Source organism: Brachyhypopomus gauderio, chromosome 6 (assembly GCF_052324685.1).
Source record: "Brachyhypopomus gauderio isolate BG-103 chromosome 6, BGAUD_0.2, whole genome shotgun sequence".
In the NCBI taxonomy this organism is placed as follows: Eukaryota; Metazoa; Chordata; class Actinopteri; order Gymnotiformes; family Hypopomidae; genus Brachyhypopomus; species Brachyhypopomus gauderio.
In genome coordinates this window covers 2130880-2154943 of record NC_135216.1, presented here as the reverse complement: position 1 = coordinate 2154943, position 24064 = coordinate 2130880, and the positions used below count along the sequence as shown (strand labels likewise).

Genomic DNA, 24064 nt, shown 5'->3' with positions numbered 1-24064 from the left:
GAGACTACGCGTGTGCTCATTGTACCATGGCGCTATTCTTCTCTCAGTGGCTCTCTTATATCGTAATGGCGCAACCTTGTCTAAAGCTGTACGAAGGGAAGTCTCGACGTGCTCAGTGAATCGCTCTAGTCCTTCTGGAGCTACAGGTGAGAGAACATGAGAGAACGTGAAGACGTTAACATTGGGCATTTTGAAAATAAACAACCATTAAATAATGTGATAAAAAGCGAATTATTTCGGATCATTTCGAATATATGTATAAATATTTAACTTAATTAAGTTTAATGTGCTGGAAAATATAGAAATGGACCTTGAGAGTGATGTACAAGTGCTTGAATTCCACCTTGTAAAGGTGTATGAACCCTGCAAACATGACTTTGTTCATTGCGCTGAGGCGCGGCGCGCGCGAAGTTACAAAATTCAAGAGGTGCACGACCTCGCGAATTGACAGCGCGCGAGGCCCTCGCGCATGGGCGGAGCCACAGCGATTACGTCATTTTCGCTGCGCGGACCCTTGCGCCGCGTCACAAGTACCCGTCGCTGCAGAATCAAAAGTCCAGGGGGTGGAGCTGGATCTAGATCCAACTCCTCCCACCGTCCATAGTTTCTTTTGGTCGGTCCAGGGGGTGGGCAGAGCTGCATCTAATCCAGCTCTTCCTACGTGTCGCTTACGTTTTCTGACCAGGAAATAGAAATCCAATAAATTCACCCTTTTACCGTTTAAAGATCAAAATGTTCTTTGAATGTTATTTAAATAACACAATACATGTTTTTTTAAGTTTACAAGAAAACGTAAAAGTGGACAGGAATAATGATCTGTGATTGCCAACATAATAAAGTACAGTACATTTCTTAAATATGTACTATTAAATTTTTTTACCATTAATAATTTATTAATAATTTAATAATAATAAATTACTTTTTTCGTTAGGACGGTACACTTCAGGTGTGCAGAATGGACAGTGGTATTTACTACAACATGTAGTGCACTGCACAACTGAAAGCGTCTGTCCTTTTTTCAAAACCGTGATATGCATCTATAGATGGATGGAAAAATATAGTTGTGAAGTTTTTCAGTGAACTGGTTAATGAAGATCATGGCCGTTACATGCACGCACTACTGAATAACCCCCCTTGACGTGTCCATGCGGTACTTTTAAGTAACTACAGCAAACACGAATTAATTTAACAGTTTATGTCCAATATGAAGAACACAACATACATAAGTATTTAATCTGTATTAAATCTGTATTCTGTTTAGCTAAACATTCATCTTCTAACATCAGTTTTTACCATCACTTACTTAGACACCTAGATTAGATAAACTTAACAGTGTTCGTACAAACAGAAATAGTCAGATTTAGTATAATCACCAAAGGAAACTAGTTACTAGCATTAGCGAGATGAAAATTGGTTTATTATTAACCTACTTTCACATTCGTGATTGTTCACAAATGAAAGGCATGAGAGTAAATAAGAATAGCAATTTAGGACTACAACGGTGATTTGGAATGGCTGATCTGATGCTACTCTGCGTAGTGCAATTACTTCAGACCAATGAAAACACGATGGTGGGAGGAGTTGGATCTAAGATCCAGCTCCACCCCCTGGACTTTTGCTTCTGCAGCGACGGGTATCTCCCGCGTCAAGTATAAACCAGGCTTTATTTAGTTATCAGCTCTGTTCGAAATAGCCTACTACATACTACTGGTGTACTGATCGAGCCCCAAATCAGTATGCCGTATGCAGTATGTGACCAAAATGAAATTTTCCAGTACACGAAACATACCCGGATGACCTACTACTTTTGCAAAATATTCCAGTACGCGAACAGAGCTATCTTTGTAGTGTACTGCATCCCATCATGCAACGCTATGTTCACGTGACCCCGTAGTATGCTTTGCATTTGTCGCATACTGGAAACTATACTGCATACTACTACGAGGACCAGTATGCAGTAGGCTATGTCTCGTTTTCGTCATGAAAAAAAGGTTTGTTGACGAAAACTATGACGAAAAGTATTCGTCAACAAAATTAACACTGCTTGGACATCATCTCTTGAATTTCTGTACACTAAAATAAAAATTTTATATGAAATTTAGAAAAACGCCCAATTTTTGACTATGGTCAAAAATGCATTGCACATTCATGTCTGTATATAAAAGTGTTTTCTCATGAAACTTTGAAGGCTTTTGAGTACAAATACATTATGAAATTGCCTGAATAGGAAGCTTCAAGATTTGGGTGTGTAATTTCGGGCAGAAAACGAAAAAAAGGCTGAAGTTTTAACTGGGTAAACAAACCAGCAGAAATGTTTTTCTATTTCTGATCACATGAGGCGCTTCACGGACGTTGGCCGTCCTACCGCCGTAATTTGAGGCACACTCAGTTGCTCTGCCACAGCGCTCAATTTGGCAATAACAGTCACATCAGCCCCAGATTAGGCTGATGTCCACCACTTGCTCAATTAATCTTTCACACTTACCGAGTGTAAATTCACCATAAGGACTCGTTTGCTACACTTTGAATTAATCTAATGAGCGCTTGTACTGCCATGCTTAAAAAAACTTAGCGTGCTATAGTCCCATCCTGATTGGCTGCCTGATGTAGAAAGTGTGACAACTAGGACAGAGGGCTGAACGCAGATGCGGACTGAACAAAGGTTTAATGATACATATACACAAAGCACACAAAACATACACCAATAATCATCAAACAACACCTAACATAGGAACCAAACACTAACATAACTGGGGGAACATGACTACAGAAAAGGAAAGACATCAACAAGCATATAACTAGAAAAACCACAATCTGAAGTACAACTGAAAGAGAACATCAAAGAACAGAGTACAAACAGGCTAAATATACAAACAGAGAACACCAAGAATCCAACAGGTATACGAGCAAGAAGTACTTACAATAACCGACAAGACAAGAGACTAAACACAAGACTTAAATACACTAACCAACCAAGGGACTCAACAAGACACAGCAGAAAGCAATAACAAGGGGCAGAAAACAAGGCAGGGGAGTGAAGTCAGACACAATGAGGAATTTCAAAATAAAAGACAAACGGAAGACATGACCGACAGGAGGGAGGCAGGCCTGACAGAAAGCTGTGGAACCCAATTGGCTGAATATAGTGGAGGGCTGTGGAATCTGATTGGCAGGCTGATGAAATAGAATTTGTTTGACTATAATTTGACTGTAGTGGAAGACCATGAAAATGAAAATGTATTCTGCTCGGATTGCGTTTTCAAAATGCATTTTGACAGTTTGAGCGCTGTTGGTATCGTAATGTTATTGCAAACAGGAGAGGTGCTATTGCTCCATTAACATTTGAATATTGACATCTTTTTAGCATGGTGGTGAGGTTGAAAATTACATTTGAAAAGCGTTATTACGGAATGCAAAGCATATTAAGCAAATAGCATTTTGATTGTAATTTTGATACAACCTTTGCTTGATCACATAAACTTGATCATTCAAATCGGGAAATACATTTTTATTTCAATAAAGGGATAAATAAAGCATCAAAATGTATGTGTAAATGAAATATGAATAGACGTCTACCACATTTCAAATGTAAATGGAACTATTGCATTTGAATTAGAATTTTGAGCTCAAAGTTGCTTGTATGAGTGGAACATGTAGATGCAAATACGTATTACATTTTCATTTTAATATTGAGACAGAATAACTTCCACACCGTTAAGTACTGTAAAAGCTGCTCCAGAAAACCAGAAAGTGCTCAACAAGATTATACGTTGTCGTTTCTGTTTTGATATGAGTTTCAGGCCCGCATGGGACATCATTTCGGTCCGGATCCAGATTGAAGTCCACCTATTAGTGGCCTGTGGCTTAGACTATCTACATAGTTCTACGCAATCTGCGTTTTCTCCATTTAAGCATCCATTTGTGTTCTGTAGGTGTAAATGTATTTTTAAGGAAAATTGCAGTGGCAGCAGCCTCAAGACCCATGGTTGAGATCACACAGCAGGGAGAGACTCTGTCTATCCAGACCTCCACAAGTGTCCGCACCACTCATGTCTCCTTCACGGTGGGTCAGTCCTTCAACGAGACCACTGTAGATGGGCGACCTTGCACGGTAACGCCACCCTGTTTTGCATACTTTTATGCAACAAACACAAATTAAATAGAAATTAAATGATCGAATTATACATATAATCCCACATAGGAATAGATCTGTTCATCATTTCTGTAAGAAAAGTGATATTTTTAAACAGATTTATTCAGCATGTACAACATATACTTTATTGATTCTTTCCTTCAGAGTTTTCCAAAATGGGAGACAGACAGAAAAATCACCTGTGAACAGACTCTGCAAAAAGGCGAGCAGCTTCAGACATCATGGACACGGGAGCTGACTAGTGATGGAGAACTCATTCTCGTAAGACCATCCTTCATTTGGCTACAGAATAACTAAAAAATTTATTTTCAGTCATTACATATAACATAAGAGCCATGTCACTTTAGCTACATTCAAACATGCAGGAAAAATACATTTTCAGTTTCAGTTTCAGACACTTCAAATCCAACACATATCCAATAAGCGGTAACATAACTCTGGCCACATGAATCTGAATATTTTAAAATGTAGTAAAGTTTAAATGTAGTAAATGTGGTAAATTATAACATTTTGTTTTCAGCGTTGGTCTACACAAAAATGGCATTTTAGGGTCACCAAAATGATGCTTTTCAAAAATATCCCCTAGGTATTTCCCCTTAGGAATGCCCTTGATTGTCTTCAAGTACCCTGATTATATAGATGAATAAAAGGTTCATGGAAAACATTAGGCTTTGAAAATTAAATCCCGGTACTCGTGGACAGGGCCTTAGTGTGCTACTTTTGCACCAGTTACATAAAACTCAACATTTATCAAAAATGTTTATGCCGGCACAAAAGCAAAACAGGTAGTAGCCACAGAGAGCCATAATTAAAATCTTGTCCCTCTTTTGACTCACAATGTCTTACTGAATTTGCATCTGGCCTCATTAACATGAGCATGAAACTAGTAGCTGCCATGGTTGACTGAAGTTACAACATGTTTAATTTGTCATGTGAAGGATCCCTTGCACATGCAGGTCAGTTCAGGCCCATGATCTGATCAGATTAATGTCATACTGTATTGGCAACTGTAACAGGGAGGGGGGAGCAGGATGCAGAGCCCAGATAGCAATCAAACAAGAGGCTTTATTTGTATTAACTAGTACATACAAAGCACGAATAAACACGCACAGCGTCACTCACCGAAGACTCTGACAAAGACGAGCGACAGACACAACATATGGAATTATCAGCACTTTCGGAGCCAGAGCAGGCTAGAGTTAAGGGGTTGCTGATGAGGTATGAAACGGTGTTCTCAGCATTTGAGGGAGATTTGGGGTGTACTGCATTGATTTCCCATGACATCCCAGTAACTGATGACAAACCAGTGAGGCAGCGGTATCGGCGCATTCCCCCTTGTGACTATGATGCAGTGAAGGCTCATATCCACCAGTTACTTGACAATCAAGTGATCCGGGAAAGTAGTAGCCCTTACGCCTCACCCATTGTTGTAGTAAAGAAGAAGGATGGTAGCATCCGTATGTGTGTGGACTACCGTTCCCTAAACAGTAAGACCAGGAAAGATGCTCTCCCCCTCCCTCGTATTGAAGAGTCATTAGATGCTTTGTCCGGCGCCAAGTGGTTTTCCACCATGGATTTGGCTAGCGGGTACAACCAGATTCCAGTAACAGAGGGCGATCGCCCCAAGACTGCATTTTGCACACCATTTGGACTATTTGAGTTCAATAGAATGCCGTTTGGGCTGTGTAATGCACCTACAGTTGTGATCAAATTTATTCAACCCCCACTGAAATAAAGTGTTTTGGCCAGTTTGACATTGATTTTGATCATTTCAGTCATCTTATTTACAATTATATCAAAGAGGCACTTATAAATTAGACAAACATAACATAATATTTATGATGGAATAACCACAAATGTCTTTACTGTGCTCACATCATTATCAGTTTTATTCAACCCCCTAGTGACATTATTTTTTAGTACTTAGTACAACATCCTTTTCCAGTTATGACAGCTTTCAAGCGTGAAGCATAGCTTGACACAAGTGTCTTGCAGCGACCTATGGGTATCTTAGCCCATTCTTCATGGGCAAAAGCCTCCAGTTCAGTCACATTCTTAGGCTTGCGCACTGCAACTGCCTTCTTTAGGTCCCACCAGAGGTTCTCAATTGGATTTAAGTCTGGTGATTGCGATGGCCACTCTAGAATGTTCCAGCCTTTCATGTTCAACCATGCTCTAGTGGACTTGGATGTGTGCTTCGGATCATTGTCCTGTTGGAAGGTCCAACGTCTCCCAAGCCGCAGGTTTGTGACTGACTCCATCACATTTTCCTCCAAGATCTCCTGGTACTGAAGGGAATTCATGGTACCCTGCACACGTTGAAGCTTTCCTGTACCATTAGAAGCAAAACAGCCCCAAAGCATAATTGACCCCCCGCCATGCTTCACAGTAGGCAAGGTGTTCTTTTGTTCATAAGCCTGGTTCTTCCTTCTCCAAACATAGCGCTGGTCCATTGTCCCAAACAGTTCTAATTTAGTTTCATCTGACCACAGTACACTGTTCCAAAACCTTTGTGGCTTGTCCACATGACTTTTGGCATACTGCAGTCGACTTTTCTTGTTCTTTGGAGTCAGCAAGGGGGTGCGTCTGGGCGTTCTGGCATGAAGGTCTTCGTTATGCAGTGCGCGCCTTATTGTCTGAGCTGAAACTTCAGTGCCCACATCTGACAGGTCTTTTTTCAGTTCCTTAGCAGTCACACAGGGATTTTTCTCCACATTACGCTTCAAGTAGCGCACAGCAGTCGCGGTCAGGATCTTCTTTCTGCCACGACCAGGTAACGTTTCCACTGTGCCCTTTAACTTGAACTTGCGAATGATACTTCCGATAGTGTCTCTTGGAATATTTAACAACTTCGCAATCTTTTTATATCCATTGCCATTCTTGTGAAGAGCAATAACCTCTTCTCTTGTCTTCTGGGACCATTCTCTTGCCTTCACCATGCTTGGAAACACACCAGTAGATGTCTAGAAGGAGCTGAGTATCACAGTCCTTTTAAATCTGCCTAATTGGTGCTTATCATGCTTGATTGCTGCTCGTTGACATCCACAGATGTTTTCAATACCTGATGGAAAACACTGGAATGAACCTCTGTTCTTAGGAGTGGTAGTCGTAAAGGGGTTGAATAATTGTGTCAATGAAGAAATCACAAAAAGGCCATTTAATACTTTATGACAAAAAAATTGATGCTATCTTAGTTGCATTTAGTTCTTTAACAAGTCCTTGTAAGATTTCATTATGAACACAATTACAAATGTGCACTGAATTCCATAAAACCCTTCGCAGCATTGGGGGTTGAATAAATTTGATCACAACTGTAGTACATTCCAAAGGTTAATGGAACGCATGTTTGGGAACCAGAACTGCCAGTCCTTGTTACTTTACCTGGATGATATTATTATTTTTTCATCTAGTGTAGAGGAACATGTACATCGGTTAGAGCTGGTATTGAGCCGATTGCAACAGGAGGGCTTGAAGGCAAAACTGGAGAAATGCTGTTTCTTCAAACATGAGGTTCAGTATTTGGGTCATCGCATCTCAGAGAGGGGGGTGTCTACTGACCCTGAAAAGGTGTCTGCAGTTGCACATTGGCCACGACCCACCAATGTGGCAGAGCTGCGCTCATTTTTGGGCTTTGCCAGCTACTATAGGCGGTTTGTGGCAGGCTTTTCTAAACTGGCAGGTCCTCTGTATCACCTAGTGGCCGAACAGGGTTCTACAAAAAAAACGGAAACAGGCCAGGCCATTTTTGCCTCAGGTGTGGTCGGAATCATGTGAGAATAGCTTCAAGCACCTGAAGGAGAGACTCATCCAGGCCCCTATCCTTGCTTTTGCTGACTTTTCTCTCCCTTTCATTCTAGAGGTTGATGCTAGCCACCAAGGCCTGGGAGCTGTTTTGTCTCAAGACCGGGGGGGGGGGGGGAGGTTAGACCTATTGCCTATGCGAGTCGAAGTCTTCGGCCACCTGAAAAGTCATATAGCTCCATGAAGCTGGAGTTTTTGGGACCAAAGTGGGCCATGACGGAGAAATTCCGGGAGTATTTGTGTGGTCAGCGGTGCATTGTGTGGACTGACAATAACCCACTGAGTCACTTGGAGACAGCCAAGTTGGGGGCCACAGAACAACGGTGGGTGGCCCAACTTTCCTCCTTTCAGTATACCGTTCGTTATCGACCTGGACGAACTAATAAGAATGCGGATTCATTGTCCAGGCAGTGCCTTGATCCCATTGTAGGCACTGAGGTTGATACAGGGGGGACTATATTGCCCCTGGCACTACAAGGTGCCGTTGCCGGAGATTCACATCCTGCTATGGCTCAGTTAGCCATTACAGCACTACCATCTCGTACTAGTGAAGAGGTGAGGGCTTTGCAACAGTCAGATCCTGCTATAAGTGCATTCCATCCATTCTGGCAGGACCAGAGACGGCCTAGGGCAGAGGAGAGAAGGCAGTTACCTACAGCAGTTCACGGGCTTTTGCAACAGTGGGATCGTATTGTTCAGTCTGAGGGCATTTTGTATAGACAAATTTTTCGACCAGAAGGAGGGGAGGAGGTCTGGCAGTTAATTCTGCCAGATGGTTTGAAAAAGGAAGTACTACAACAGTTGCATGACAATCATGGCCATCAAGGTGTTGAACGTACCCTGGAATTGGTGCGACAGAGGTGCTATTGGCCAGGTATGAGTCAGGACATTAGAGAGTGGTGTCAACAGTGTGGTAGGTGTGCATTGGCAAAGCCTCCACACACTCGGATACGGGCCCCAATGGGTCATCTATTGGCGTCGAGACCCAATGAGATAGTGGCAATGGACTTTTCTTTGTTGGAACCATCTGCAGAAGGATTTGAGCAGGTGTTGGTGATAACTGATGTTTTCTCAAAGTTTACACAGGTAATTCCTACACGTGATCAGCGGGCCTCTACAGTGGCGAATGTGCTGCTTAAAGAATGGTTTTACAGGTATGGTGTCCCTAGGCAAATACATTCTGACCAGGGTCGAAGCTTTGAGAATGCTTTAGTCCACCAGCTCTGTGCTTTGTATGGTGTCCAAAAGACACGTACTACTCCTTACCATCCACAAGGAAATGGCCAATGCGAGAGATTTAATCGCACCATGCATGGTCTCCTGCGTACTCTTTCTCATGAGCAGAAGAGGCACTGGACAGAATTTCTCCCTCAGTTGGTGTTTAATTATAATTCTACAGTTCACCAGACCACCAAGGAGTCCCCTCATTTTTTGATGTTTGGGCAAGAACCCCAGCTTCCTATTGACTTTTTGTTAGGACGATCACGGGAGCTAGAAGGGGGTTCCGTGTGTAGTTGGATGAGGGAACATCAGAGGCGACTTCGGGTGGCATTTGAGAAGGTGAGAGTTAAGGTGCAGACTGCAGCTCAACAACGGAAGGAGGGGCATGACCAGAAGTTGCAAGCGGAGCCATTAAGGGTGGGCAGCCTCGTTTATCTTCGCAACAACTCGGTACGAGGCCGTAATAAAATTCAAGATGCTTGGGAATCCACTGTTTATGAAGTACTAATGGCCCCAGGAGTGGGCGGAGCGGTCTATTCAGTGGCCCCAGTACAGGACCATAGTCGTCCCCGTCAGGTCCATCGTTCCATGTTGAAGTTGGCCCCACCTTGCGTCCAGCCACCGCCGTCAGAGATAGGACTGACCGAACTGGATGGTGATATCAGTGGTGGGGGAGAGGACCTGGGACAGTGGGTTGCAGTAGTGCCTTTGGACACTAGAGATCAAGTACAACCACCGTTGCTGCTGGAGCCTGACGTTTCTTCCAGGTCTCCTAATAATTTAAGGGGTGCTGTGCCCTCTAATGTAATTCACTCTCCCCCTGTAGTGGTGCCTGGCACTGAAGTGCGTGTGGGGCGTAGGACAACTCGCACTACAGCAGGGACACATAGGAATCCCCACCATTTGCCTGTGTCTGTAGTGGGTATGGCAGTTGGGGTGGAAAACAACCGGGTCCCTAGGGTTGGTGGTAGTCTGCCTGCCATATTTAGGCCATGGTGTTAGGATTTTAGGTTTTGAGCTATCGGTGGGACACCGATTTAAAATGTCCGGGGTAGAATGTAACCAGCCGACTATTGTGGGCTGAGAAACGGCATCTTCTTTTAAGTCCCATTGGGCAGAGGTGTGCTTTTATTCCATCTATTACGGTAGTGAGCTAATCTCAGCTGCAGCCCATTTTAAAATGACAACTAATTATTAGGGGGGTATGTATAAAGACAGACCCAAGTCAGATGATGTGGTGCAACATTTTGGTGTGCCCTGCGTTGATGCTCTGGTGACTTGCAAAGAGTTTACTGTTGTGCCCAAACTTTGGACCAGTACGGGTTGAGAGCCTGGGGGAACCGGAGTCCAACTTAATTGCCGTTGCTGTTTTTGCCTAACGGGTTTGACATTAGTGTTCTGTTTCCTTTTCTTTTTTTTCTTGGTTTGGTGTTTTGTTGCTTGTGTGGGATGTTAGTTATGTTTTGTTTTTATATGATTTAGTGGCGTTACTGTATTGTGAATGATTATTGTTTTTTTTGTTTAACTGACCACAGTTAGGTAGCAAGTGTTGCTGTGAGTCCATCGGTTTTGCTGGCTGATCGTAAGCTGCACGGCGACTGGCGATAGGCCTCTGAGTTGGTGAGCTGGGCTGTTGCCGTAATTGGCAGTGTTAGTGGGCGGCTGGGAGGTAATATCGTGTTATGCTCTGCTAAGAGATACTTTCTTATTGATTTTGGATTGCGGGTGTACGCGGGTTTGATGTGTGATTGTGCTAATTCAAATTGTTGTTGGGGTGCTGTGCATGTAGAGCTAACCGGCCAGCCCTTAACTTTTATTGCCTTTATTGCACCCTTCCCAGTCAGGTGTCCTGTGTTGTCGAACGGCAGAGCGGCCAGCCAGCGGGTTTGATGAGACCTGAGGAGCCTTAATCGGTGCTCCGGTTGTTGTATGGACGGCACTTGTCCTTTTGTGAAGACTGTAGCTTTGTGATGTGGTTTTATGATTGTTATGTATTTTATCCAGTCCTGTTATTAAATATTTGCTACTGGTAGTGCTCAAAGTAACTGTGTTTATTGTTCATTACAACCATTGTTAAATTAGGGTCCTGGGGGGTGGGGCCCCAGGTGGCGTAGTAAAAAAAATTATCTATCGGCCAAATAGTAGCGGACGGAGTGAGCAAGGTGACGGCCGCCAGGCTACACATAGATGGAACCCATATTCCCATAAAATGCCCATCTACTCCAGATGCTGAGGAATACAGGAACCGCAAGAATTGGTTTTCCATAAATGTCCAAGGTGTATGCACTCCCCAATTACTGTTTTCAAACATTGTTGCACGTTGGAAAGGTGCTACTCATGATTCCCGTATTTTTCTTAACTCATCTCTGTATGCTCAATTTGAAAGAGGAGTACACAACGGAATATTGCTTGGTGACAGTGGGTACGCCCAGAAGAATTTTTTGTTTAAGCCATACTTGCATCCAGCAACAGCTGAGCAGTGGTGCTACAACCAGGCTCACATGCGCACTAGGGGTCTAATAGAGCGCATGTTTGGAATTTGGAAGAGTCATTTTCAGTGCCTTCGAAAAACACTCAGGTTCAAGCCAAGAAGATGCTGCATTGTCATCATTGCAACAGCTGTTCTACACAACTACCTGAAACTGCGTGGATGCCCTGATCCTCCAATTGAAGAGGATGACAATCCAGATGTACCACCATTTCCAGCAGACGCCAGAGAAGGACTTGCATACAGAGATGCATTTGCACTGTGCCACTTTAAGTAGATATTCTCAACATTATCCTTTTTTTTAACTTCTGCTCAAATTATATACATTTCACATGTAATGAGTTAATAAATTTTTATTTCAAAGTAAATGTGTACATTTTGTTTGGTGCATTACAGAAATAACCATTACATCCAACATATCATTTATTTTATAGATTTATGTACTACTGTGGCATTTGAGACACTTGCATGTCTCTCTCCTTCATCTTCATTTCCAGTTCTACTTGTAGGATCTTCATTTTCATTTCATGCTCCTCCTTAAGATAATTTAACTTATGTTCATGAAATTCATTTGCCAGCCGTTCATGGATAGTGAGTCTTTTGTTGTACTGACCAGTAGGCCTACTGGCAGACGCTGCCACACATGTTGAGGATGTGGAGGGTAAACTACTTTGCAACTCCACTTCAGTTCTGTCCATGTGACCTTCTCTTTGAAACCAGAACAGTTCAGATAAATGCAGATTACATGACACTGACACAAATACAGTTTTAAATGTTAGAAATAAAAGACAAGATGAACTGAATTAATTTACCCAAAGTAGGTGCCTGAGATCCATCATCTGAACTGTCTAAATGGTCATCATCTGGTATGTTCTCCAAAGGTTGCTGACTCTCCATTATTCCTGTCAGTAACTCATCCACCTGGTCAGGATCTTTATGTGCAGCCCCCCCCCACCAGTCTTAAACCTCTCTCTTCGGGCTTCAGCAGCAGTCTTTTTGAGGCTTATTTTTATATTCTTCCACAAAACCTGTATAAAGTTATGTCAACTCACTCATTTCACAAAAGAGAAACCTAATAAAGCCAATTATTCTTACTTGGAGTTGTTGTAATGTTCTTGTAGATGTGTGTTCATTTGCATTAAATTCATTGCAAATAGATTTCCAGGCATTCCTTTTCTTTGATTCCGCAGCTGATGTGTGTTGTTTTTCTTCAATAACCGGGTGTCTTGAAACTATTTGCTTTAACAGAGTTTTCTCATGCTCAGTAAAGTTTTTTGATCGGAGTCTCTTCTCTGCAGCCATGGTTTTACTTGTATCTGACTCTCCAGTTCAATGCTATTTTACACATTTCTAGGTCCATTCCATGTTTTATAGGCAACTTTGCTCCAGCTAATTCAGACTATCACAGGTGGTTTTAAATCAAGCTCGTTTACTTTAATTCAGGACTCCATAGTCCAGGTGTTAGTAATCAGTAGTTAATCTGTGTTTCAGAAAGCCCCTTTTAAAGACATGATTAACTACTCCAGATTAAGGCCTGGTCCTGGCTTAAGTTAAACCCTGTCTGGGAAACCGCCCCATAATGTAATAAAGTAAATAAGATTGAGAATTTCTTAACTAAAAGCGGATCTAAACAGGAATGTTTTGAAACTGTTCTTAAAACTATGCAAGGATGAAATGCCTCTGAGCTCTTCAGGAAGAGAATTCCAGAGCTTTGGGCCATAGTGGCTAAAAGCACCCTCGCCAATCTTTAATCGGCTTTTAGGAATCACCAGTAGATTACTGTTTGAAGACCTGAGAGACCTGACTGGAACATATCTAACCATCATTTCACTGAGGTAAAGAGGGGCAAGACCATGAAGACATTTAAAAACCATCACTAGAACCTTAAAATCTATTCTAAAGCTGACAGGTAACCAGTGCAGTGAGTGGAGCCCAGGTGTAATATGATCTCTCTTTCTCCTGCGGGTCAGAACCCTTGCAGCCACGTTCTGAACTCGCTGTAGGTGCGAAATAGAGCTCTTTGGAAGAGCAGATAGAACAGCGTTACAATAATCTAGCCTTGATGTGATAAATGCATGGACAAGTTTTTCACTGTCAGCAGGAGAGAGCATATCTCGTACCTTAGCAATGTTTCAAAGGTGAGAGTAAGCTGTCTTGCATGTAGTCATGATGTGTGATTTGAAGTTGAGCTCATTATCAAAGGTGACGCCCAGGTTTTTAACACATTGTCTGGCATTCAGATTCATATGATTTAAATAAGTCTGGACATCATTCCTCTGTGAATCACTGCCAAGAACAAGAACCTCTGTCTTCTGTTTATTTAACTGTATAAAATTGTCAGACATCCATGTCTGTATATCATCTATGCAGTCAAACAGTGAGCAAATTGATTTTAGGGCTTTAGGTTCTAGCGAGATATACAGTTGAGTGTCATCTGCTCACTGATAATGATGTGTGGTAACGGAAGCATATATAGGTTGAATAGTAACGGCCCAAGAATTGATCCTTGGGGGACGCCACAAGTTATTTTTTGACGTGTGGAGGAAGAGGTACCTAATGCTACATAGTAATCACGCCCAGTTAGGTATGATCTAAACCAGTCTAAGACTAAGCCACTAAGACTAAGGCCTACCCAGCTCTGTAGTCGATCAAGAAGTATTTCATGATCAACGATGTCAAAAGCGGCGCTTAAATCTAGCAGAAAAAGGACTGAGAGTTTGCCTGCATCCTTATTCAATCTCAAGTCATTTACTACCTTAACTAGGGCTGTTTCAGTGCTGTGGAGAGCTCTGAAACCAGATTGAAAATTGTCATTTATTTGATTTACTTTGACATAGTCATTCAACTGGATTGACACTACTTTTTCAATTATTTTGCTACAGAAAGGTTAGATATAGGTCGATAATTATTAAGAATTGTGGGATCAAGATTTCTGTTCTTTAATAGTGGTTTAACCATTGCAGTTTTAAACATTTTAGGGAATTCACCCAATTGCAGAGACTGATTAACAATCGTTAGAACTTCATTTGCTAATGAGCGCAGAACCTGCTTGAAAAAGCTTATTCACAAGTAGAGGATTTTAGTGATGAGATCACATCAAGTAGTGTTACCATGTCAACTTCTTGGAAATAAGACATATTAAAGTTAGGCTGAGTAACTGATGTAAGGGTTGATGGTCTATTAGTGCTTGTTGCTATGTTCTGCCTTATACTAGTAATCTTGTCCCTAAAAAATATAGCAAACTCCTCACATTTTTCAACTGAAACAATCTCAGGGAAGCTACAGGAGGTGGGGTTTACTAGCTGATCTATGCTTCTGAACAAGACAGCTGAGTTATTATTGGATGAATTTATTAAGGTAGAGAAATAGTTTTTCCTTGCTGATTTCACTTCACTGTTGTAATTCTGCAATGTTGTTTTATAAATATCAAAATGTACTTGCAATTTTGACTTTCGCTAAACGTCTCTCAGCCTGCCTACAATCTTGCCTAAATTTTACAATAGATGGAGTGTATCTCCAGGGCATCTTAATTTTACCAGAGATTATTTTAGTTACCTTTGGTGCCACAGCATCAATACAGTTCCTAACTCTGTGTGTGAATGTTTCAACTAGCTCATTCCCATTTTCTGAGAGGGGAGGGAGGGACTGTATCATGTCTGTGAAGGCCACGGCACTGCCAGCACTGAGATAACGCTTGGTTATTGTACGCTTTTCACTGAGTGTTCTAGTAGATAATGACATATTGAAAAATACACCAAAATGGTCAGAGATTGCAACATCAGTAATTTCAGTATTATTAACCTCTATACGTTTAGAAATGATCAAACCTAAAATGTGGCCATGCTTATGAGTTGGGCCTGATACATGCTGTATAAGATCGAAAGAGTTAAGCATCCTCATGAATTCTGAAGTGATTGGATTTGTGGATATATCCATGTGAATATTAAAATTCCCAGCAATTAAAACATAATCAAAATCAATTAAAATCCTTGAAAGCATTTCTTCAAAATGTTCAAGAAAATCTGCATGTAGACTGGGAGGATGATAGATAACAATCAAAAGAACTGAATAAGTACTGTTGAGTTGTACTGCCAGATATTCAAACGTAGGATCCCCTAATGAGATCTGCTTACAGCGGAATGCTTTATGGTAAAAACATGCAACACCACCACCTCTCTTATTTACTCTGGAGACATTAAAATAGTTAAAGTCGGGAGGCGAAGCCTCATTTAGCACTATTGCTCCATTGCTATCAAGCCAAGTCTCTGTTAGAAAAAGAAAGTCCAGACAGTAATCTTCAATTAATTTAGCTATTACAAAAGACTTGTTTGTGAGTGAGCGGACATTTAGTAAGGAGACTTTGAAGACTTGGTGTGTTTGATCAGCATCGCCTACATCACTTGTGCAATTCACTGGGATCAAATTTTTTGTTTGTTGTACAATGTTTTGTGCCCTTATGTTTTCTTCTGACTACATTTTTATTTCGATTCTGAGAGCCATGCCACCGGCTATTTAAAAGAACTGGAATGTAGCACTGACTAGGAGCATGGGTTCCAGTGTGTCAGACCTGAGAATTCACTGAGTGTGCAGGAGAAGTAGGTGAGTTCCTACAAGACTGCAGACTGTAGTGTTGCAGAACCTCTTCAATCTCCTGGAGTTTACCTCTGAGACTGTGGACAGATTCTCTGACAGGAGATGGTGGGCTCCTTTGACTGACATTACTGACGTTACTGCTGGCGGTTGGGTGCAGGTTCCGCATGTGAGTGATTCCATAAATTAGATTATCCACAAGCATTTGAGTCCCAGCCCTGTTAGGGTGAAGCTTTAAAAAGCTCAGAACGCCTCCAAAAGATGTTGAAATTGTCAATGAAGTTTATCTTGCGATGAGCACAGGCTGTAGTGAGCCAGCTGTTTAGAGCCAGCAGTCTGGTAAAGTGACCACTGCCTCGACGTGCAGTTGGTATCGGTCCAGAAATGAACACTTCACACCGGGAAAACTACAGAATGTCGAGCAGATGGTTAAAATCCTGTTTCAGAATCTCAGACTGTTGTTTGTAAACATCGCTAGAGCCGACATGTACAATCAGTCTTTCCGTAGCTGGATGGTCATGCAATATGTGTGGAATCATGGGTATCACTTCACAGACAGTAACACGAGGAAAGCAAAAGGCCTTAATACTGTTGCTCCATACATCTCTGATGACTGAGTCCCCAATTAGCAGCGTTTTGGGCTGTGGCGGTGTTCCTCGTCTCCTTTCACCGTTAATGCCTCGGCAGCTAACATGGTTAGCATCCCGATGGCTAGCATGGTTACCACCCCGATGGCCAACATGGTTAGCATCCCGATGGCTAACCCTATTAGCATGCTTATTAGATAGCTGTTGATTGGCACGAATTGCAAGCTGGTGGTTGGGATGACTCTTAGCATGCTTGTTAGCATGCTGCTGGCTAACACAGTTTGCAGCCTGGTGGTTGGTCCGCAGATGGCCAGAGTTATTTGCATGCTTAGCAGCCCGACTGGAGTCGGATCTCTGATGCTGATTGGGGTGTGCTTGATGTCCTTGATGTCCTGGAGAGGGAGGCAGTATGTTGTGATGAGACTGCTCAGTTTCTGCTACTTCTGTTGAGGCAAGAGCTTCATATCTGTTATCGAGAAGAATGTTCTGTTCTGAAGATTGCTGCTTGCCGCCGCTGCTGTGCTGGTTTCTGCTACGTTCCTTCCCCCGAACAAGAGTCCAGCCCTTATCATTGTTGTTGTTAACGGGATTAGGAGTTGAGGCCAAGATGAGCTTAGGCTTTGCCCCCAGAGACAATGGAGAGAAACGTCTCTTTCTTTGCCAGTCACAGGGACGGTTTTGTCAGCGGTTTGTGTGACAAGAATCGAGTCCAGATATTCTTCCTCTTCCCTTATAGAATGTAAGGTATGGATTCTTTCCTGAAGTTCTGCAACCCTCTGAGATAGTTTGACACTCAGAGCAAATAGATGATGTGGAAGCATGAGCCATAATCGCAAAAGCACCGGGCACACAAGGCTCAAATATCCAAGTTAAAAATCCAAAGTGCAAAATTAGCACCAAATAAGTTCTGGCAGGTATTTCACAGCTGAAAACAATATCAGCTGCTGATAAAACAGTGCACAAAAACTACTCACAAGGTTGAGGCGCAAAAAACAGCTCACTCGCAGTGTCGGACTGTCGGAATGTAAAAAATGCTAAATTATCCTTTATAGATGAATGTAAAAAAGCTTACCAAGTGAAGTAATCAGTAATGGATCCTTTTAACTTGTAAAAATAACTTTAACTTGTAGATATAACTCAAATAAATGAAAGGACAGGCAGAGCTGACAGAAAAGCGTCTGTACAGGAGGAAAGCAGGAAGTATAAGGTCAAAAATAAGTATTTAGTCAGTCACCAATTGTGCAAGTTCTCCCACTTAAAAGGATGAGAGAGGCCTGTAATTAACATCATAGGTAGACCTCAACTATGAGAGACAAAATGTGAAAAAAAATTGAGAAAATCATTTTGTCTGACTTTTAAAGAATTTATACTATAAATTAAGACTATATGCCTTTTTGCTTTGGTCATCGTACCTAGGTCTGGTTGACACATGCGCCACCTGTGCATCTTCCTCTCTAACAATTCGCATCTGAATTTGAGACATTTCGAATTGCTGGGGAATTTCGACTGCTTTAGCCTTGGCCTTTGTCTAACAGCCTCTCCTGGGCGCGTTTCTCTCTGACTCCGGCTATTATTGCATCTATCAGCATGTTGTCTGCGTCTGCATACTCACAGTCCATTAGAAGCAGCTTCAGGTCCTTCACAAAATGGTCGAAGCTTTCTGTTGCACCCTGCTTTCTCTGCTTGAAGCGATGTCTGACGATCCGTTTATTTTTTCTCAGTCTGATATTCCCGGCGAACTTGTCCAGCACTTTCGCGGGGTCTTCTTTTTCGCCATCCTCCCACTGTAGCATCTTATATATCTCTCTCCCTTGCTCACCAATCCACGTACCTAGCCATCCAGGTTTCTGTTTTGCCTGCAGTGCGGCGATGGGCCCTGCAAACAAGAAGCCAACGTGGCAATTAAAACGTTGAAATTCCTGATACAAATCCACGGCATCCCAGTCAATCTTCGGGTGCTCAAAATGCGTGGTCATGGCTGCGTAGTTTCCGTTCTTAACAGTCTTCTGACACCATGTACACATTATAAGTACATTACAATATAACAGGAACGAGACGGGAGCTGGTTTTTCAACGTGCGCTTACTTTCTTTATTGCGTTACAAGAACTCCGTCTCTTTTGAACACTTCCCGCCTCTCAGCACGGGTGCCCATTCAGGACACACAGAACGCACACCACATATGCATTTTCAACAATACATTACAGTGACTACAAAGACGCATTGTCAGAAATGTTAAGGGACAGACTGCTGTATGGAGTGAATGATGACCGAATGCAACAGGGACTTTTATCTGAAACGTACTTTTGATAAGGCTTTGGAAGTATGCCAAGCTATCGAATCATTGTTGAAGGATGTGAAAGAAATGCAAGGGAAGCTGGCCCAGGACACGACACTGCATCCATGCATACCAAGGACTCAAGTAGATGTCCACAAAGTATCTGCTTATAAAACTCAGCACAAATTCCCCAGTTGTTATTGTTGCAAAGACAAGCACAAGGCCACTGAATGCAAGTTTGCCACTGAGCTGTGTCATAACTGTGGCAAACGAGGGCACATTAAGAAAGCTTGTAGATCGAAAGTGGGGAATTCACATATGCAAAAGGCAAAGTTCAAAGGGCAAAAAGGCGAAAGCAGAGGCCCAGGAAAGAAACAGCAAGCAAATAAACTTAGAGGGGAGGGAGGAAGTGATACAGAGGACATGAGTTTTCATACAATTTACAGCATGTCAGAAGAGCTGACCAAGGTAGCTTCCATCACACGCACCTTGGATGTCACTAGAATGAAAGTAACATTTGAAGTTGATACTGGTTGTGGAGTAACCATATTAAGCAAACAACAATACACACAACTGTGGAAGAAAACATACACCACAGAATTAAAGCCCTGTGTCAGGGAATGCTCAGGTGTTCCCCATCACCACGCCGACATTCCCAACATACTTTTTCCCTTCCGTCCCACTTCCTAGATGCAAAGTATTGCCATCCATGTTGCATACCGAGTGTTATACCCTAGTGTTGATTTTCCTTGTTCCCTAGACCTCGTCTCCTGCATAGCCCTCGGATACCTTACGGACTCTGCCTACCCGTCACGACCTCGGACCGGATTGACCACTTCTACGTAGCGACAAGATTTATTCTTAATACCACCGTTGCTCTCTCGCACGCTACTACTACTGTTTACTACTATCTTTCTAAACAAAAGCCTCAAGCTTTTGCACAAGGATCCCTCTCCGTGTCCTTCAATCGTAACAAAATACTTCACCTACAACATGGATCCTGCAGAAGTTCCAGACTGAACGCCAATTAATTTCATTCTGACTTTTCTCACTGAAGAGGTAGGCGTCTGGGGTACTGCCCTCTGGAATAGTGGGGATCCCTCCTTGGAGTCAGAGAGTCAGTTCTCGGCGCTGTTTAGGTCTGTCTTCGATCATCCCGCAACAGGACATGATGTCCTGCCTAGCCCTCAGATACCTTACAGACTCTGCCTACCCGTTACAACCTCGGACCGGATTGACGACTTCTACGTAGCGACAAGAGATATTAGTTATTCTTCTCGCATGCTACTACTACTGTACCTATTTTTCTAAATAAAAGCCTCTAGCTTTTGCACAAGGATCCCTCTCCATGTCCTTCAATCGTAACACCCTGCTTGCTAAAATAAAAAACATACACAGGAGAGATAAGTTGTAGTAGTAGTTGGAGGGCGAAGTTGGCTATAAGATCTGGCCATGATGGATCAGTTAGTGAACAAGGTGAAATCACAGCCTAAGTTGCAGCTGGAGGGAATCCTCGAAAGACAAGCTGAGAAGTTCAAAGAAGGGTTAGGACAGCTCAAGGGTGTCACGGCGAAGATTAATATGGACAGGGAGGCCCAATCAGGATTCTGTAAACCCTGACCGCTACCCTATGTGGTCAAGCCACTGGTTGAAAGTGAGCTACAGAGGTTCCTGGATGACAAGATAATCAAGCCAGTGCAGGTTGCAGAGTGCAAAAACCAGTGCAAAAACCGGATGGCTCCATTAGAATATGTGGGGATTACAAAATCACTGTTTAAGGTCACAAGAGCCAGGGAGGTGATGCTTTATAGAGACTGCTGACAACAGACTGTCCTCAGCAGGTATCACAGTCAGGACCGGAAGGAAGTGGAAGGCACAGGAGGCAGTGGAACAGGCTGAAGCAAGACTGAGGCATGACATCTTGGTTGGCGCAGTGGCAGTTGGGTGGGCTGGGCTAGGTAGCTTCACACGACCATGCTACGAAAAAGCCCAGGGGAAAGAAAGACGCCAGATGATCCAAGCAGAGATCCGAGCAGGGGTGGAGGAGGAATGCCGCAGCAGGATGGGCTGGGAGAATGCCTCTGCACGGAAGACAGACAGACCCCTGGACAGAGCTTTGGAAGTCAGAGCCTGCACGACTCAAGTTTTTGATCCAGTCAGTGTACAATGTCCTTCCAAGTCCAACCAATCTCCATTGCTGGGTATTAGCAGAAAAACCATTGTGTTCACTTTGCCATGGTCGAGGCTCCCTGGAACACATCCTAAGCTGTTGCCCAAAAGCCCTGGGAGAAGGGAGGTACACCTGGCACCATGACCAGGTGCTTAAGGCAGTATCAGAAACCATCTGCACCAGAATTCGGCAAACAAAATGCCAGCTCCCAGGAAGGCATAACATCACCTTCATCAGGGCAGGAGAAAAACCCCAAGTGGCACACAAGGCCCCGACTGGGCTACTAGCCTCAGCTAATGACTGGCAATTCCCAGAGCAGATTGCAAGAACACGACTTAGGCCCGACTTGGTCCTAACATCGGAGTCCTCTAAGCAAGTAGTGCTGCTGGAGCTTACAGTCCCCTGGGAGGAAAGGATGGAGGAGGCTCATGAACGAAAGAAGGCAAAATACCTGGAGCTGGTAGAGATATGCAGAGAAAGTGGCTGGCGGGCCCGCTGTGAGCCGATTGAGGTGGGCTGCAGGGGTTTTATAGGACAATCTGTGCACACGGCATTCAAGCTCCTTGGCATTAGAGGGTTGGCTGAGAGAAGAGCCACAAAAAACATCAGTGAGGCAGCAGAAAAAGCCTCCAGGTGGCTGTGGATCAAGAGGGGAGAAGAATGGAGTAGCATGCTGCTTGGACACAAACCAGGGACTGATCACCCCCGGTTGGGTCGCCCAGGTGAGAGTGTCTGATGATTTAAGACCCGAAACACCCAATGATCCTGGGTTCATCACTGACGATGTGTCCAAGCTGCACCGGCAAGGTGTTTCAATAACTGTCAATAGAGCATCGTGGGTGGATCAGTATCCAATTCCCAAAGTGGAGGACCTTTTCGCACAGCTAAACAGGGGGGCAGCATTTCACAAAATTAGACATGAGTCATGCATACCAACAGGTAGTCTTAGAAGAAGAATGCAGAAAGTATGTAACCATCAATACACACAAAGGCTTGTTTACCTATACACGCTTATCATTTGGAGAAGCTTCCAGTCCTGCTATATTCCAGAGAACAATGGAGGGCATCTTGGGCATTTGAGGTGGAATTCTGGATGTTGCCATTTATTTGGATGACATACTTTGTACAGGACCAAATGAACAAGAACACCTGAAAACACTGGAGGAAGTACTTCAAGAGAAAAGTGGAGAAAAGTGGAGAAAAGTGGCCTGAGGTTGAAAAGAAGCAAGTGTGAGTTCATGGGAAAAGAGGTGACGTTGCTAGGCCACAAGATCAATGCCAGCGGTCTACACCCTCTGACAGAAAAAGTGGAAGCCATCACAGAAGCACCTGAGCCACAAAATATTAGTGAGTTAAAAGCTTACCTGGGCTTGTTGAACTACTATCATAGATTGAGTCAGGGTTGGACCCAGGTGAGCTCCTCCTGTCGCCACAAGGAGAAGCTCGCGAGCTAGACCTGGGGGCAATCAGACGCGATAGGCTACACCTGTTTGTAGCCTACATAGAGTGGGCAACATAGAGTTGTTTGTTGTTTCCATGCACTCACAGCCTAAGCCATTGTCTCTCGCTCTCTTTGTCTCTGCGTTTCATTCGCCTGTTTTCGTTTGTTCTCCCCGAGTGTTCTCAGTCTCTCTCTCTCTGTTTTTGTCTTACCAGTTTTTTCCCTTTTCCTCTGTTTTTCTATGTTGGTTTGTCTGCCAGTGTTCTGGCTTACAGATCGACGGGTAACCTCGGTAGAAGTTCACGGACGTGTCCCTGAACTTCACTTCGCGCGGTCGCGTCGCGAGGTCGTGCACCTCTCGATTTTTGTGTGGGCACTTTGAAGGTCAATTTTCAATATTTTCTAGCACATTCAGCTTAATTGACATATTTATACAAATACACATATACTCGAAATTATTCCAAATAATTTGTTTTTTATCTCACTAAAAGAGATGGTACCGTGTTTGGTAACAGCAGAAGAGCAGTATAAGTGCTGCATAATAAGCTTGTTGGTGTTTTAATGTACATATATTGGCACCTTCCACACCTTCAACATCGAGTGATCGTGGCGGTGAGGGTGAGGAAGGAGACCACCCTGGCCCTACCTAGAGACAGTGTTTGCGTTTGCTGGAGTGAAAGTAAATTCCTATAGGATGAAGTGCCATCTCTGCCTTCCTAAAGAGGGTGAAATATTGGCCTTCAAAAATTCACCTTTGAACTTGAAGAAACACATCAATGTAAGTTATAAATATAATGCACAGAATATATCTTCGCTAAATAACCTAATTACGTTTATGACGTGCTGCAGTATTCACTTAACATTAGCTGGCAGTCGGTGATGTGTTTTTAGCAACAGTAAGCCATGTCTCTTTTCATGCTGACTAATCATGTGCCCATTTTTATAGTGTTTTTATAGGGTAAGGGCATTTATTGGTGTTACGGTGACAGTCCCGGACCCTTCCCTGTGGGCGTGCCGCTACGTTGTCTGCGTGCTGTTATGTCCATGTTAGTACTTCCGTGGGTGTGGGTTGTTTGTGAGCGTGTTCGTAGTCGCACCTGTGCCTTGTCTCGAGATCACACGGGTCTGTGTTAATCACCTATTTAATGTGCGTTCGCGCAGTGTCTTGTGCTCGTCTTTGTCTAAAGTTTTGTGTCTGCGCGAGTGTGAATTGTGTGCTGCTCGCGCGTGAATTGTGTGCTGCTCGGTATGCTCCGAATCAACGGTGTAATACGGAGAGGGGGAGGACGTTAGTCCCCCTCCGTCCCTGTATTCCGAGAAAACGCTGTGCTACGGGG

At 43.2% G+C, this 24064-nt stretch overlaps 1 protein-coding gene across 1 annotated transcript in view; it reads left to right on the top strand.

The window, feature by feature from the left end:
- Positions 1–24064, top strand: part of crabp2b (cellular retinoic acid binding protein 2, b) — a 45818-nt gene that overhangs the window by 10076 nt on the left and 11678 nt on the right. The window contains exons 2-3 of the mRNA XM_077007733.1: positions 3933–4111; positions 4298–4414. Coding sequence (XP_076863848.1) covers positions 3933–4111; positions 4298–4414 — 296 coding nt within the window. The remainder of the gene's footprint in view (positions 1–3932; positions 4112–4297; positions 4415–24064) is intronic.